Genomic DNA, 15,497 nt, shown 5'->3' on the forward strand with positions numbered 1-15,497 from the left:
AGGATGGTCAATTATTAGGAAACAATTTCATCTTTGAACAGAAACCAGATGAAAGGGTGAGGGGAATATAGCCTTGCTTCTCAAATCTTAAGAACTGCCTCACTTCTCAGGAACACTTAATTTTTTAAATTTATTTTTTAGTTATAGGGAGACACAATATTTTTATTTAATTTTTATGTGGTGCTGAGGATCGGGCCCAGGGCCTTATGCATGCTAGGCGAGTGCTTTACCTCTGAGCCATAAGCCCAGCATCTTAATTATTGTTCTTTATTGGAGAACTAAAAATGGTAGTAGCCTTGAGAGAGAAAATGCTTCAGCAGACGACTCGGTGAAGACTGTGGCAAGGACCTGGCACTGATCTCACTCCTGTTTGTTGTAGGTTGGTGGCAGTGGCTCTCCTGTACCTGGAGCAAGAAGATGCTTTCTGGTGTCTGGTTACCATTGTGGAAGTTTTCATGCCTCGAGACTATTACACAAAGACTCTTTTAGGATCCCAGGTACTTTTTAAAATACTGTACTTCAGTCAGTCACCAACTTGTAGAATTATCACTGATACCCACTTTAAACCCCCATGGGGGGAAGCTTTGCATACATGACCTCAGCAACTGATCCCTGAAGGAGGCAGGTCACATCTCAGAGCCTGGACTAAGTGGTTGTGAGTGGGGCTGGGCTGGCTCCTTCAGGTCACTGGAAGCTGACAGAGAGTTGTCCTGCGGGCCTGATGTTACGTTCACTGTCCTGTGCTCTCTCCCCTGGGCACAGCAAGCCAAGTCTGATCAGGTGCTGGAGGAGCCCATTGTGGTAACTTATGTCCTCCAAGATGTAGATGCCGAGGAAGGATTAAACATTCCAGAAGCTTCTGTGGAGCAAGACCTGTGAAGGACAAGGAGCAATGCTGGGAAAAGCTGGGAGAACCTCCAGCCCAGGGGAAGGAAGGAGGATCAAGGAGGAAGAGTCCCAGATGACATTGTGATCCTGTGCCAGTGGGGTGGCTCAAGCCAACCTCGGCTGTTAGAGGCAGTATGGAGTGGGCTGCATTAGTGGCCCCGCCATGCTCACTGGCTGGCTTCTGGGAATGAGTGCAGTGACCGCTGCAGTAGGGACCAGCAGTCACTTCCCACAGCAGATCTGAGGAGCGCATACCGGGCCCTCCACATCTGGATTCGGACACCAGGGGCCAGGCCAGGATATTATGGGCTTTTGTCTCTGCCTGGGTAATGTCCTGCTTTGTGGCTCAGGGCATCTCTTCCCCCAGCCCTTCACTCAAATGTCCCACCTTTGGCCCCTCCTGTCTCTTGGTCACAACTGCACCCATGTCTATGCCTGCTTTGTGGCATGGTTCCTCTCAGTGTGTGCCCAAGCCTGGCCTGCCTGCTCACAGAGGCTTTCCTCACCCTTCTCCAGGATGTTGCAGGGCTGGTCCTACAGGCAGGCGGGAGGCACTGGTAGGAAGCTAGAGGATGGCAGGGGGCTGTGGAAGGGATTTCTCCCCCATCATGAGTGCTGCCTCTGTTTGTAGCTTTTTCTCCTCTGGCCCCAGCTATCTGTTAGGTCCTCCATGCAGAGCAGTGACCTTACCTGATCCCTCTATTGCTCTAGCCCAGGGATGTTCCTCCTCTTGCTGACCTCTGGACTGTCTCACTGTTGGCCACTTGGCCTCAGCTTTTCTGTGACTGATGTGATCAGCTCCTAGAATAAAATTCCCTGTAAAAATAATTAGATTTTTGTTTTTCTGGTTGGACCCTGATTGAGTTTTGCTTTGTATTTGTGTCTCTACCTTTGGAGAAAGAGCCTCATTATTGCCTCTAGTTACCACCTGACCTACCCATCCTTCTAGTTTCCCAAGCCAGAAACAAGCCATCCTGCTCCCTGTAACCCTGTGGTTATCATTTCTGTTGCTGCCTCCTGCATGGCAGCTCACATGTGTTCTCCCTTTTTGCCCGCCTCTCCACTGGCAGGTGCATCCTCTCTTCTACATCCCTGCAGTTGCCTCCTCTCTCCCACAGATTGAGTTGTGTCTTTCCCCTTGGGGCCCTCATCCTCTCAGGGTCCAGCACCTGGACCCTCCTTCCATGCTCTAGCCCCTACCTGCCCAGTGAGCTGCTGGAGGCAGCATTCCCTGTAGTGACAGGACACTTGCTCTGTGGTCTGGCCCTGCCCTCTGTGCTTCTTATACGTGATTGCTCTACCTAGAACACCACTCTCTGCTCACTCCCTAGAAAGCTCCTGCTCAGCCCAGCACACACACTGTCTCCTCTCCAGTGCTGTTCTGCCTTCCCAAGCTGTCATCAGAGCCCCACTTTGGTTCCCACTTCCCTGACACAGGCGTCTGTGACAGCAGTTACCTAACTGGATTGTCCTTGCTGGCCTGATGGTCTCCTAGCTCGTTTAGAGGCCTCAGTTCACCTGCCTCTGCCCACTTCCTCCTACAGCATCCTGGGAGAATGGCGAGAGGTGCTGAGCTCTGGCATTCCTGGGGGATGAGTTTTCCCACAGCTGCCTCCTCCAGGTCCCTGTTCCAGTTTCATGGATGTCATTGATGGACTCCAGGAGACACTCACTTGGTCTCCCTGTAATCACTTCACTTGCTAATTAACCAAAAGCTCTGCTTCTGTCGCTTGAGTTTGTAAACAAGGACATGAACAGCAGTAGGAAGAGGTAGGAGTCACAGTCAGGTGGGATGAGGAGATCAGTAAAGAAAGTGTTATTTATTCACAGCAACTAAAGACTAATAGTTTTGGAGTGTGTGTGTGTGTGTGTGTGTGTGTGTGTGTGTGTTTTGCCAGGGATCAAACTCAGGGTTTCATGCATGCCTGGCAAATGCTCTACAACTGAGCCACATCCCCAGCCCTAGAGCTAATAGCTTTAAAGGTTCAAATTTAAGATCACATGTTACTCAGTGTTTGAGAATAAGAGAAATGAAGCATTATTAATCTCTCCTACTCCACTAAGGTGTGGTCAAGCACATTAGTTAGGAGTGTGCGCTGGGTGTGGGGGGGTCACCCGTCAGAACCAGGCCTCCCTCCTGTGAGCTGTGGAGCTTGGCCACATCACTTAACAACTCCGTACTTCAGTTTCTCCATCTGTGAGAGGAGGGTAATACCTTTTCATAGATAGTTTGAGGTAGACTTCAGATGATACATTTAAGGAGTTTAATGTCACGCTCAGTACATTGTAAAAACTCAATAGAAGCTATTAATACTGTTACTGTAGGTAAAAGGGGAAGACCTACTTTAAGTGTGTAGATTTAAGATAAAACTTGCATCAGATATTCATATATTCCCCCACCCCCCGAGTTCTGCACTGGCTATACAAGTAATAGATGCTTGTAAAGAGAAGTTAGGTAATACAGAAAGATAAAAAGAAGAAAATTAAAACCACCTGTTATCACTAACTAGGGACCACAGTTACCCTTGTGATATATTTCCTTTTTCCTTCCCTTAGTTGAATATTCAAGTTCACATTAAGGCATGGCCAGTTCACATTAAGGCATGAGCATTTTCCTGCGTCATTGTGTACTTTCTAGTCTTCATGTTGGTGCCAATAATAGTCCACCAGGCAGACGTGTATCGTGTATTTAATCATCGTAGGCTAAGGGTGGGCTTCGTGTAAGGCTTCTCTTAAAATGGGGAGAGGCTGGTGTGTGCCGCCAGCCGTCAACGCTGTGCTTTAGGAATTGCTGCCCAGCTGCCTCCCTGACAGAAAGCATTGCCGAGCCCCCTGCCCACTGCTGCTGCAGCCAGCTGCTTGCCAGCTTTCCATGCTTTTGCCATCCTTGAGGGACATGTTGTGTGCCAGGTCCTCACTAGGCACTGAAGACACAGAGATGAATGATACAGTCATTCCACATCTTCCTGTGCTCAGTGGGGGAGGGTGCTAAAGCATAGGCCTGGGCAAGCGTTCCCTGGCAGCCTGCTCTGCACCCAGCCCTCTGCCAGCCACCTAGCCATAAGTGAGGCAAATCTGTCACCCAGTTGGGAGAAGAGAAGTTTATGAGGATCTCCCACTCGGAGGCCAGCTACATGTCCTCTCTGATGTCTTCAGCAGCCCCGGCCAGGCACAGTGAATCCTGGTATCATCACTTGGTCTCATGGTCATCTGTCCACCTCCCTTGTCATTTTACAGCTCCTTCAGAGCAACAGCTGGTCCCTATTGCCAGGGCCTTGAAGTGTGGACGAATGTGTTGTAATTGCTTGAACATCAAGAGATGGCATTACTCAGGGGTTGGAGTTGTGGCTCAGTGGTAGAGTGCTTGCCTAGCATGCTCGAGGCACTGGGTTCGATCCTCAGCACCACATAAATGTAAAATAAAGATATTCTGTCCACCTAAAAAAAAAAAAACTTAAAAATAAGGCCAGGCTTCCTGTGGAGCCTCAGTCTGAGGTCTCAGGTGTCCTGGGGCATGATGTGCAGTCTCCCCAGCCTAGCCCTTGTTCCTGTGTTGTGGCCTGGGGGACCACACCTCTGTCCTCTCCATGCCTTGGGTCAGAAGCCAGGTTATTCTGAGCACCCCCTTTCCCTTCCTCTCAGCAAAAAGTGTTCTAAGTTGTACGGATTTTACCTCCACAGAGTTGTTAATCTCTCTCTCTCTATTCCACTGCCCTCCTCTGGTTTGGATTTTCGTCACCTGGGCTATGATCTGTGGCAAGGCCTCCAGCTCGGCTTCCTCCAGTACAGCCTCCCTGCTGCAGCTTAGGGCATGGACCTTAAAAGTGCAGACACATCCATATTGTTGTCCTGTTTAAAGCCTCGGATGCTTCTCCACGCCTATTGTGTTTTTCTTTTTCTTTCTTTCTTTTTTTTTTTTTTGGTACCAGAGTTTGAACCCAGGGGTGCTTAACCACTGAGCCACATCCTTTTTATATTTTACTCAGAGACAGGGTCTCCTCCAGCCTCAGCCTCCTGAGCTGCTAGGATAACAGGCGCTCACCACCATGCCCGGTTTTTTGTTTTTCAAACTGTGTATAAATTGGTTAATGGTGGATGATAACCTTTGTTGTGTGTCAGATAAAATTGATTAGGATTGGAAGCATCCAAGTGAATCCCACACAGGAGGTTTTAAGTATTGTTTTGTGAGACTTGAGTTTCTGTTTTATACACACATATACAAATATGTGTTGACGGGTGGTGGTTGAAGCCAGATGTTTCCATGTGGTCACAGACAGGGAAATCCTCTAGCCCCTCTGTGTGATATAGTGGCCCCGTGACAAACTCTACACAGCTGTGCTGCCTTGCCTGCCACCCTCCTGCTGAAAGCCTGACCTTGGCCATGGGTGCTTTTCTCCTCCAGTCTATGAGCTCCAGAATGCTCCATGAACACATCTTTATAGGCCTCTCACCAGTTATGGTGCTACTCCATAGGTCTGGTTGCCCCACTTGTCTTTAAAGTCCTCAAGGTCAGGGTTGAACCTTCTTCAGCCCTCTGCTCAACTGCTGCCCCTGGCCTGACCTGACTCTAGCAGCAATAGCCACCTATGGTTTTTCTGTCACGCGATAAGTAGTTTATGTAAACGTCATTTAATCCTCACAAAAGAGTGGTAAGAGAGATCAGGAGGCACAGAACTATTTAGAACATCATGTACCAAAAGCCACATGGCTAGTGAGTAGTAAAGCTGCATGATACCCACATTTGGGTCTCTCTGGCTCTAGAGTCTTGCTACTCCCACACCATTAAGCCTTTTGAATATTTGTTACATGGATGTGTGTGGTAATGTCCTACTTCCTCTTTGGCTCTAGACTGTGTGTGGTGCTGGGGATCAAACCCAGCACCTCACCCACACTATAAACGCTCTGCCTCTGAGCTCCATCCCTACCCCTCAAGACTTATCTTAGTGCATTGCTTAGGACTCAGATGTATGGTTCTTTGGGACAGCCTGTTTTCCCAGGGCACTTTGAATATAGGAGCTGTAAGGAAGGTGTCAGTCGGTGGACACCTGTGTGCACCTCAGGCATGTGAGTTCAGCTGCCAGTGAGAGTAGTCCAGCTCTCAATGAGCCCTGCGGTGTATCCATTCTCAAGAGGTCTGCCCTTGCTTGCTTGTCCAATGCGTGGCAGACGCAAGACACTTTTCTTTGTTTCCTTTCCAGGTGGACCAGCGGGTGTTCAGAGACCTCATGAGTGAGAAGCTGCCTCGATTGCATGCCCACTTTGAACAGTACAAAGTCGACTACACCCTTATCACATTCAACTGGTTTCTGGTGGTTTTTGTGGACAGTGTTGTTAGTGACATCCTTTTTAAAATATGGGACTCTTTTCTTTATGAGGGACCAAAGGTGGGTTTTCCCAGCTCAGCTGTTCTCAAGAAACATGCTGTTGTCTGTTTTAGTGGTGGTGAGTGGCTGGTTCTCCTGGAACTCATGAGATTACCATGGCACCAGAGTGAGCTCAGTGTGGTGTACCACCAGAGAGCTTGGGAAACAGTAATTATTTGCTCTTTATCAAAAACAGCCTGGGTCTGGAGTGTGGCTCAGTGGTAGAGCACTTGCCTAGCATGTGCAAGGCCCTGGGTTCAACCCCCAGCACTTAACACACACACTCACAAAAAAACAGTCTGCTCTAATCACTGTGCTAGGTCTGGGAGTTTTGATGGTTCATGATCTGAATCTCACTATCCATCAGATGATGGTGGTGTTATCTCCATTATATGGATGAGATAGAGGCCCAGAGATCTAATAAGCAGAGGATCAGGGGGCAAGCTCAGGGGAGCCAACTTCAGAGACTTCATGGCCACAAGCCTCCCACCTGGTCTGTTCTGTGTTCTAAAATCAGTTTTTAATTAAGTAGTACATTTACATATTAAACTTAAATCATATAACTAAGGGTAGCAGAGGAAAGATCTCCCTGCTCCCCAGTCTCCTAGTTGCTCTTCTCAGTGTATTATATATCCTTCTCAGAATATCTCTAAAAATTTTTCTAAGTCACTGTATCTTAGAGATAGTGACCTACCAGGGCTTACGGTCTGACTCGTATATATATTTTTTTATAACTCTGTAGTATTTCCTTGTACAGATGAGCTGGAAATTTATATCAGAGCCCCTGACAATGGCCACTTAGGTCGTTTCCAGTCTCTTGCCACTTCAAACTGTGCAACAGGACTCTCTTGGCACTTTGTCTTTCTACAGTACGTGTGTAGGTGTAGCCCTAGAGGTAGAAGTGCCAGCCTATGGTAGTCCATCTGTAGTGCTGGCAGTGATGCCTGATCCTTTGCAGAGCGGCCTCACCAGTTTATACTCCTACGGCAAAGTTTGAGTGTATGTTATTACCCACCCTCAACTTAATGCCTGACATAGTGCACTACCAGTTTTATAATCAAGTCTGTCATTATTAAAAAGGTTTCTCAGGGCATAAATAGTGTTCCTCTTGGGCCATAGGTAAGGTTGTAAAGAGAAAGATGACCTATTTGAACCCTGTAAATACTGCTTTCTAAATATGAGAAAGTACAGGTTGGTGCAGATCATCCATGGTCCTTAGATGTGGAAAAAGCTATTTGTTCCAAAGCTGCTCAAACTTCCAAGACCCCAGAAATCCATTCCCCCTAGCTTCAGAAACAGTACCCCCAAACAAATCAATAACAAAAATCGCTTCTCTTTCATTGTATTTCAAAGTCAGCATTTCAGGTCCCCATTCACTAGCTGAGATGGGAACTGCCTCTAAGGTGGAGATTTCCAAGACTCAGAATCAAAAAACCCTGGTTTTATTTTTGTTTAAAATTGATTTCTAGGCTGGGCTTGGTGGTAGACACCTGTAATCCCAGTGATTTGAGAGGCTGAGGCAGGAGGCCAGCCTAAGCAACTAAACTAGGCCCTAAGCAACTTAGTGAGATCCCGTCTCAAAATTTTAAAAGGCTGGGGATGTGGCTCAGTGGTTAAGCACCCCGGGTTCAGTCTCTAGTACCAAAGAAAGTTGATTTCTAGTTCCAGTGTTCGCTAAAAGGATTCCACAAAAGTCTCGTTGCTTCAAAGGGAGGTTTGGGCTGAATTATTAAAAACCACCAGAGAGTTTATTTTCCCATAAGAAAGGGCCTTGCCCAGCCAGTGGAAGTCACCCCTATACGTGTCTGCCTCAGGGCGGGGCATCTCCAAAGCCCTGGGAGTGCCCTCCCAGTGCCAGACGTGTGCCTAGAGCCAGGGTGTCTCTATCTCCATTTACAGGTTTTCCTGTCCTTTCCACAGGTGATTTTCCGTTTTGCCCTGGCACTTTTTAAATACAAGGAAGAGGAGATCCTGAAATTGCAGGACTCGATGTCTATATTCAAGTATCTCCGTTACTTCACTCGTACTATCCTTGATGCGAGGTGAGTCCTCAGGAGACTGTCCAGATGTCAGGGGAAAGAGCCGCCTGTCCTCTGTCTCCTTAAGGGTATCCTGTCCTTGCTGTCTTCCAGCCATTGTGGGGTTCTGCATGAGAGAGGGAATTTCCTTCCAGTGAACAGGAATGGGAAGGAGGCTGGCCTTCCAGAGACTGGAAAGGAATTGAAATGAAGATGGTCTCATCCTCACTCTCACAAACACAAATCCCATCCGAAGCCATAGTCTCACATGGCTACAAGCATTTGCAGAGTGTCTACTATGTGGCAGGACTGTGCCAGGCACTGGGGATGATAGATGAGCAACAGCGCCTGAACTTGAGGCCTCAGTTGGTGAGCAGTGTGATGAGGAAGCCCAGGCCTGGGAAGAAAGTAGGCTGGGAAGGGGCAGTGGGGAACAGAGGGACGACTCTGGCAGAGCTGCCCTCTGGGCGTGCACAGGTGGGGAAGCAAGTGTATTCTGAGAGCTGTGGAGAAGTTTAGCCAGGCTCTTGCTGGTGTGCATGGGCTTGCAGCTGGGCCATAGCAGAGCTGGACTGTCTAGGTTCCTGGAGATGGGGCTTGGGACTTGGATCTTCAATCTATGTTGGGAAGTCACTGTAGCTTAGGCAGAAGGATATGTCAAATTGGGATGGGACTGGCCACTGGCAGACCAGCGAATAGTGGCTCTTTGAGGGGTCCAGGGAAGAAAGGTGGTGGCCTGGAGAGAGTTGGCCCCAGAGATGGAGAAAAGTGATGGGGGCAGATTGAAGAGAGTAGAGGAGGATTTGAACTTGGAAGACCCTGGGTTTCTGGCTTGGGCTGCCAGATGTCTATGAATGACCATGAATTATTTTGCTTCTGCCTTCCCCATCTACATGGTTATTTCCTGTTGTGGGCTGTCCTTGTCACTATGTCTCCTGGACAACAGTTGGTTGCTGCTCTGGTCCTGGCAGTCAAATTGGCAGCAGAAGGTGGTGGCTGAGGACATACAAAGCTTTCTTGAGGCCATCACCATTGTTAGGCTTTTTAAAATAGTTTCAGCCTTGTTACCAACTCTAACAATAGTGACCTTATTTTATGAGAAAAGAGATCTGAGTTGGGTACAGTGGCACCCCCCTGTAATCCCAATGACCCTAGAGGCTGAGGCAGGAGGCTCACAAGTTCAAAGCCAGCCTCAGAAACTTAGCAAGGCCCTGAGCAAGTCAGCTACACTCTGTCTCAAAATTAAAAAAATAAAAGAAAAAGAATTGGGGATGCAACTCAGTGGTTAAGCCCCCCTGGATTCAATCGCCAGTACCAAAATAAGTAGACAGATAGCTGGATGGATGGATGGATGGATGGATGGATGGATGGATGGATGGATGGACGGACGGACGGACAGACAGATAAATAGGAAAGCTAACTGAGAATGATATTTGCCTTTGAAAAGACTGATGCTAAATCCTAGGTGAGCCTTTAGGATTCTTGTTAATCTCACATTGGTCAGGATTACTTACAATGGCTGAGTGAACTTCCTCATGCCGGCAGTGAACTCTATTGAGAGCATTTTGGTTCCAGAGTCGAATCTTGCCTAAACCTGGATAGCCTTGTGCTGGAATCCTCAGTCCCCCTTCCCCCAGTCAGCCCCTTCCTGTCACCACCAGGCCAAGCTGGGCAGCTCCCACCCATCTTGCATTGTCCTGCAGCGCCACCTGGTGAGCAGCTCTTGGTGCAGTTTTCCCTTTGCTTTAGAAAGCCAAGGCCATCAGACCAAGAATTGCCAAATGCATTATGAAAGACAGCAGTATTACTGGGGATGTTGTTGAAAGACTACAGATGTCCTGGCCCCACCTTTGTGCTGGAACCCCAATATTTTATAAGTTCCCCACACAAGTGGTTCCAGTGAGCACCAGTTCTGCAGTACATCGGTCATACAGAAAAGGAGAGAGGAGGCAGTGCAGGGGTACACACCTGTCATTCCACCTACTGAGGAGTTCACAAGTTCCAGCTTTAACAACTTAGCAAGACCCAATCTCAAAATAAAATCTAATAAAGGTTTGGAGATGTAGCCCAGTGGTCGAATGCTTGTCTACAGGTGCAAAGGCCTGGATTCAATTCCCTATTCCACCACACCCCCACCCCCCCAAAAAAATGACCCGAGGGTCAGGGAACGAAATTCTGCAGTTCTGTAGCCAGTTGCATTCAGGGGCCGTTGAGTTAAATGGTATTGACTTGTGGGAGTCTGTGAGGAGTTGAGTTTTATGGGTAGTGACTTGATTTCCCCTTGTTCCCAGCAGGGGCCACTGGGTCCAGTCAGTTCCCATTTGACTGGAGGAGTAAGTGAAAAATGTTAATTTAGTACTCTCGGTGTTCACTTTATGTAATCAAGAAGGGGGACTTAGTCTTGGGCTTGTGGAACCTGTGGGCTCAAAGCTGCAGGAGAGAAGGGACTGGTCTCGTGGGCTCCTGGTGCCTGGTCCCTCACCAGCATTTCATTTTCCCCGGGGTTTTCAGTAGCCCCATCAGCAGGCTGAGTATGTGGCATGTGTCCCGGTCCTCACTTGGGGAGTCACTGTGTTTAGGCTTATTACCCTGACCTCTGGTGCTTACCTATCCTGAAATGTACAGGGGAGCTTGGCATTTGAATAAAGCCAACTTTCTCTCCTTCTACCTCCTTGCAATAATAATCCTCTGTATTAGAGTTAGGCAGATCAGAGGAGAAGGTGTTTTAAATATAAGAGGCAGAAATCCTAGGGCTTGTGTATTCTTAATTTGTACATCTGTGTTAAATGTGGCCCAAGCTGCTGAGCAGCAGCAGGAGCAAATGGTTTGCTTCTGGTAGAGACAGGAGGCAGTCCTTCTGCCATGACAGCTGGGCCCAGGATGCTGGGCTTGGCAGAAGAATGGGGTGTGGGAGGGGGTCAGCCCCTCAGTGCTAGAGCCTCCAGCTCCTCTCCTGACACAGTGTGGCTGGCCATTGAGGCCTGGAGAGCCATAGCCAGACCTTGGGACGGGTCTTAACTCTGTTTTTATAAAAACTATTGACTGGTGGTTAAAGACAAGTTATCACAACTTTAAAACTCTTACCACACATGTACTTTGGATAATGATGTCTGTCACATCCACCATCATTGCTAACCCCCTGCCCCCTCCCTTGCCCTCCCACCCCTCTGCCCTATCTAGAGTTCATCTACTATAAAAAGAAAAAAAAAAAAAAAAACTTTTATCATAAGTCGGTGCCTCGATCTGGGGATATTGTGAAAGGCTCCAGCTCCCTCATGTTTCTGGTCAATGCTGGTCATGTTGCTGCCTGGGTCTGACCGTTGTCACCAAGTTTGCTTTTTCATCCATTCTGGGGGAATTAAGTCTCAGGACAGTCTTCCTGATTATCTGCCCTGTGTGTGTGGCCTGATGGGGGCACTCATTGTACCTTCTCTCACCAAGCAAGAGTCAGATGTTGTTCTCAGAACCAAGTAACACCCACACCCTAGGAGATGACATTCCTGTTATCCCATGTGTGGACAAGGAAAGAGGCCAAAAGGGGGTTGGTGGCTCAACTCTGCAACTCCCAGTCACATCTGCAGGGGAGAGCTGGGATCTGAGTCTGACAGGCAGGCAGGGTCTTTCGCTCAGCCACTGTGCCTCCTTGCCTGTCTGCAGGACGTAGGCCTGGCCTCCCTGGGTGACACACACCCTCCCTGCTCCCCAGCCTCTGGGTTTTGCTGTGGTGGGGGCTTTGTGAGCACTTGCCTGAGCACTGCTGATGCTCATCTCTGCCCTTCGTCCTGCCAGGAAACTGATCAGCATCTCCTTTGGGGACCTGAACCCCTTCCCCCTGCGCCAGATCCGGAACCGTCGCACCTACCACTTGGAGAAGGTCCGGCTGGAGCTGACAGAGCTGGAGGCCATCCGAGAGGACTTCCTGCGTGAGCGGGACACCAGCCCTGACAAAGGCGAGCTGGTCAGCGATGAGGAGGAGGACACCTAAGTGGATGCCCACCCAGGATGCTGCTCTTCTTCCCTTCACAACCAAAGTGTGTCAAAAGTGTGAACTGCAGGGACATTTCTGCTTGTTTAAATGCCAGAATGTAACATCTGTGGTGTCTGGGAATCTGCTGGGCAGATGTCCAAAGCCAAACTGCACTTTCTTAGTTCCCATTTGGGGGCAGGGTCTCATCTGTTTACAGCCATCTCCATGCCACAACATTTGGCATCGTGATCATGCTTTTTGCCTGATTGGTGAATTGCCCCTCAGTTACCAGTTGGCTGTTTCTAAGAGCCTGTTTACAGCATCTGTCAGCTGTGTTGGTGTTTGACCCTGTGAAAACCATCCTTTGCTGGACCTCTCCCAGGTTCTTTTGTACATAGGAGGCAATTGTGTACATCACAGGGCTTCAGAGTTTGGCTGCTTCAGGTGGCATAAGGTCAATGTGAAATGAGGGACTTCTTTAGAAAAGTAGACACATTCCATGTTCAGAAACAGCCTCCTTAGAGAGCCCAAGAATCCTGGCTTCAGCTGCCAGCCATGCCCCACTTCTGGACTAGCTTTTGCCATCTCCTGCACAGCATTTTAAAACAGTAGCTCCCACCCTGCGTTGGGGAGGGCCTGGCTCTGCAGCCAGCCCCGTGCACTTCTCATCTCAGTTCGTGATTGTAAATCACTGGCTGTTCTCCTCTGCCTGCCATGTGCCTGACCGTCTCTGAGCTTCTGTGGAGTGCTTTGCTTTGCATCTGGGAATTGCCTTGTAGAAGCCACTCTCCAAGTGTGGCTCAGATAGGAGTCTAAATTAGCTGCAAACTGCACCCTGGCATGCCCCTGATTGAGGGAACAGAGGAAGCTTTTGGGGGATTGCTTTTCAGGGTGTTGGTGCAGCTGCTGGGTGAGCCCTACTACATGGCAGAAACCTCGGCCTCCCCAGAGGTGGGCAGTGCTTCTGATGTCCCTCACCTAGCTAGCAGGTGGGGGAGGCTGCTGCCAGGCTCCTTTACTTAGAGCTAAGGCTTGGGTGAGCTCTCCGACAGTCTTCCTGCCACCCTCGCCACCCAGAGCACCTTTGTCCTCGAGCAAGGATGTAGGGTCACTGTGGCCTCTTGATTTTGGGCTGCCTAGGCAATTTCTGACTCAGAGCACTGCCTTTTTGAAGCCAGGAGAGAGGCTTTGAGCAAGGAAAGTTGTTTTTACTTAAGTCCTGTGGACCATCACTGATGTGCGGATGTCATGAGAGAATGTTTTCTGGCACAGTATTACTCCAACACAAAAGAAACAATCTTAAGTGAAATATTTTACACTACCTAGATACAAATCAGAAACAATCCTTAGTTGATACAAACACACTCAGACTAAGAATGGAAGCGATGCAAGTTCAAGAAGTGCTTTTTCCATAGTGCATCGTTTTCCTGTTCATCTTTTACTGTCAACATCCTAGCAGTACCGTGGCTGAGTTGGTAGTTACTACTTGGCTGTTTCTAAGAGCCTGTTTACTAGAGCAAGCTCAACTTCCTGGGCTTAAATTGCCTACTTTCTTAAGGTGTAGGGGGAACTGGTCCCTGTGTTTAGTCAAAACTCTTTTCTCTTTTCAGATACTAGGATTGTATTTATCATTGTGCACATCTTTGGAACAGTTGTTTGAAGCCCGGCTTCTTCAGGAAGCTGCCTGGGAGCAGGGCAGGCGTTGCAGTCTCACTACTGTTTCGGGGACTGCTGGGATCAAGTGCTGGAGAACCCTGCCGCCACCTTGTGAAATAGTGGCTGTCAGCTTAGGGGACAGCTGTGAGGAGGTGCTTGGGACTGTGGCTAGGGCCCCATGGATCAGCTTCAGCTGTCCTCAGCTTTTAGTTCTCAAGTCAGTTCCCCCTGGAAGATGTCATCCCCAAACTTCCATGTAGTGGAGCTAAAATGCTCCCTTTAGGAATGGACTTATTTTATCCAGTTTACCCTGAAAAAAAATGTTTCTTAGAAAGCACCTGGTGGAGCACTTGCCTACCAAGCATGAGGCAGTGAGAGCAATTCCCAGAGGAGATGGACTGGGGACCCTTTCCTGGAGTTTCTTCCTAGAATAAAGTGCTTAATGTCCAGGGGGCTGAGAGGGAATTGTTGGCCTGGTTCCAGTTTGGGTCAGGAGGAGTGCCCTCCTTCCATAGCCTTAGGTCCCACTGATTTGAGCCAACACTTCCCCTTCCCTCCCTCCACTGAGGAGAGACCTCTTCCTACCTTCCAGGGCCCCAGGTCCCTCTTCCTCCCCTGGCCGCCTGGCAAGTGCCCCTTCTGCACGCTGCTGTTCATCTGAACCTTTGTTCTATAGCCAGCCCAGGGCCCCTTGTGGTGGCCCTTGCAAGCTGAAAGGGTGGCCTCCAGCCTGCTTGCCTAAATGTGGGTGCCAAGGTGAGGGGAGCACCTCACACCTAGTGGGAATTCCCAACTCTGAAATTGATGGTTCTTTTTTTTTTTTAATGGGTTGAACCTGTTAATACTTTTGTATATTTTCACTACAGTTTATATTTTTATAGGATATTTTATCAAGGTTTTTCTAGAGTCTGTACATCTATTTTATATAACAAGTTCTATTTTGTGTGCACAACTCCCTTGTATGTATTTATGTAAACCTGAGCCTCCTGGTTGCTCCCTCCTGTGCCCCTTTTGCCTCCAGCCTTGACTCACTTTTGCTCAGCCCTTTCCTCACCCCAGGTAGCCTCAGTTGCTACCTGTAGTCACGCTGATAGCAGACTACAGATTGCTGGGAACGATTCTGGTGTCAACTGCACCAGAATATTATATTGATATAGGAAGTACTCTAGCCAAGTACCCAGTCTTTGTTGTTTTTTTTTTAACTAAATGTATACTGCACATCCCCCACCCCCTGCTTTGCAGTATTATCTTCCCCCCTGTGACCGGCAGCTGGACCCAGCAGCTGGGCAGCTGGGCCTGCTGGGGAAGTCCCGACAGGGGAGAAACTGGCTGCGAAGCCCCATGTGTGCCACTGATCATTCCACCCCTGCTGGGCAGCTGGAGGAAGAGGGACGCTGCCAGGTGACTGTCCATTTATATCACAGCAGCTTCTATGCTGTCTTCAAGTTAAATTTTGGAATTATAAAGGAAAAAATAAAGTAATCTGTATAACATTCTGCCTTGAAAGGCAGTTATATTTCCTTGTGACAGGGTCTGCCCCAAGAAGGACATGGGCTAGGGTGGGGACCTCTCTAACCTGCCAGCCTGGTGATTCTGGGTGTCCCT

At 48.7% G+C, this 15,497-nt stretch overlaps 1 protein-coding gene across 2 annotated transcripts in view; it reads left to right on the forward strand.

Annotated features, from left to right (window-relative positions):
* Positions 1-15,385, forward strand: part of Tbc1d2b (TBC1 domain family member 2B) — a 72,816-nt gene extending 57,431 nt beyond the window's left edge. The window contains exons 10-13 of one of the 2 annotated variants that reach the window (XM_027923482.3): positions 380-497; positions 6,087-6,272; positions 8,172-8,293; positions 12,059-15,385. In XM_027923482.3, coding sequence (XP_027779283.1) covers positions 380-497; positions 6,087-6,272; positions 8,172-8,293; positions 12,059-12,254 — 622 coding nt within the window. In that variant the 3' untranslated portion in view covers positions 12,255-15,385. The remainder of the gene's footprint in view (positions 1-379; positions 498-6,086; positions 6,273-8,171; positions 8,294-12,058) is intronic. The other variant, XM_071608540.1, reaches the window with a different exon arrangement.
* Positions 15,386-15,497: the final 112 nt, after the last annotated feature.

This window comes from Marmota flaviventris, chromosome 2, assembly GCF_047511675.1.
Source record: "Marmota flaviventris isolate mMarFla1 chromosome 2, mMarFla1.hap1, whole genome shotgun sequence".
Taxonomy (NCBI): Eukaryota; Metazoa; Chordata; class Mammalia; order Rodentia; family Sciuridae; genus Marmota; species Marmota flaviventris.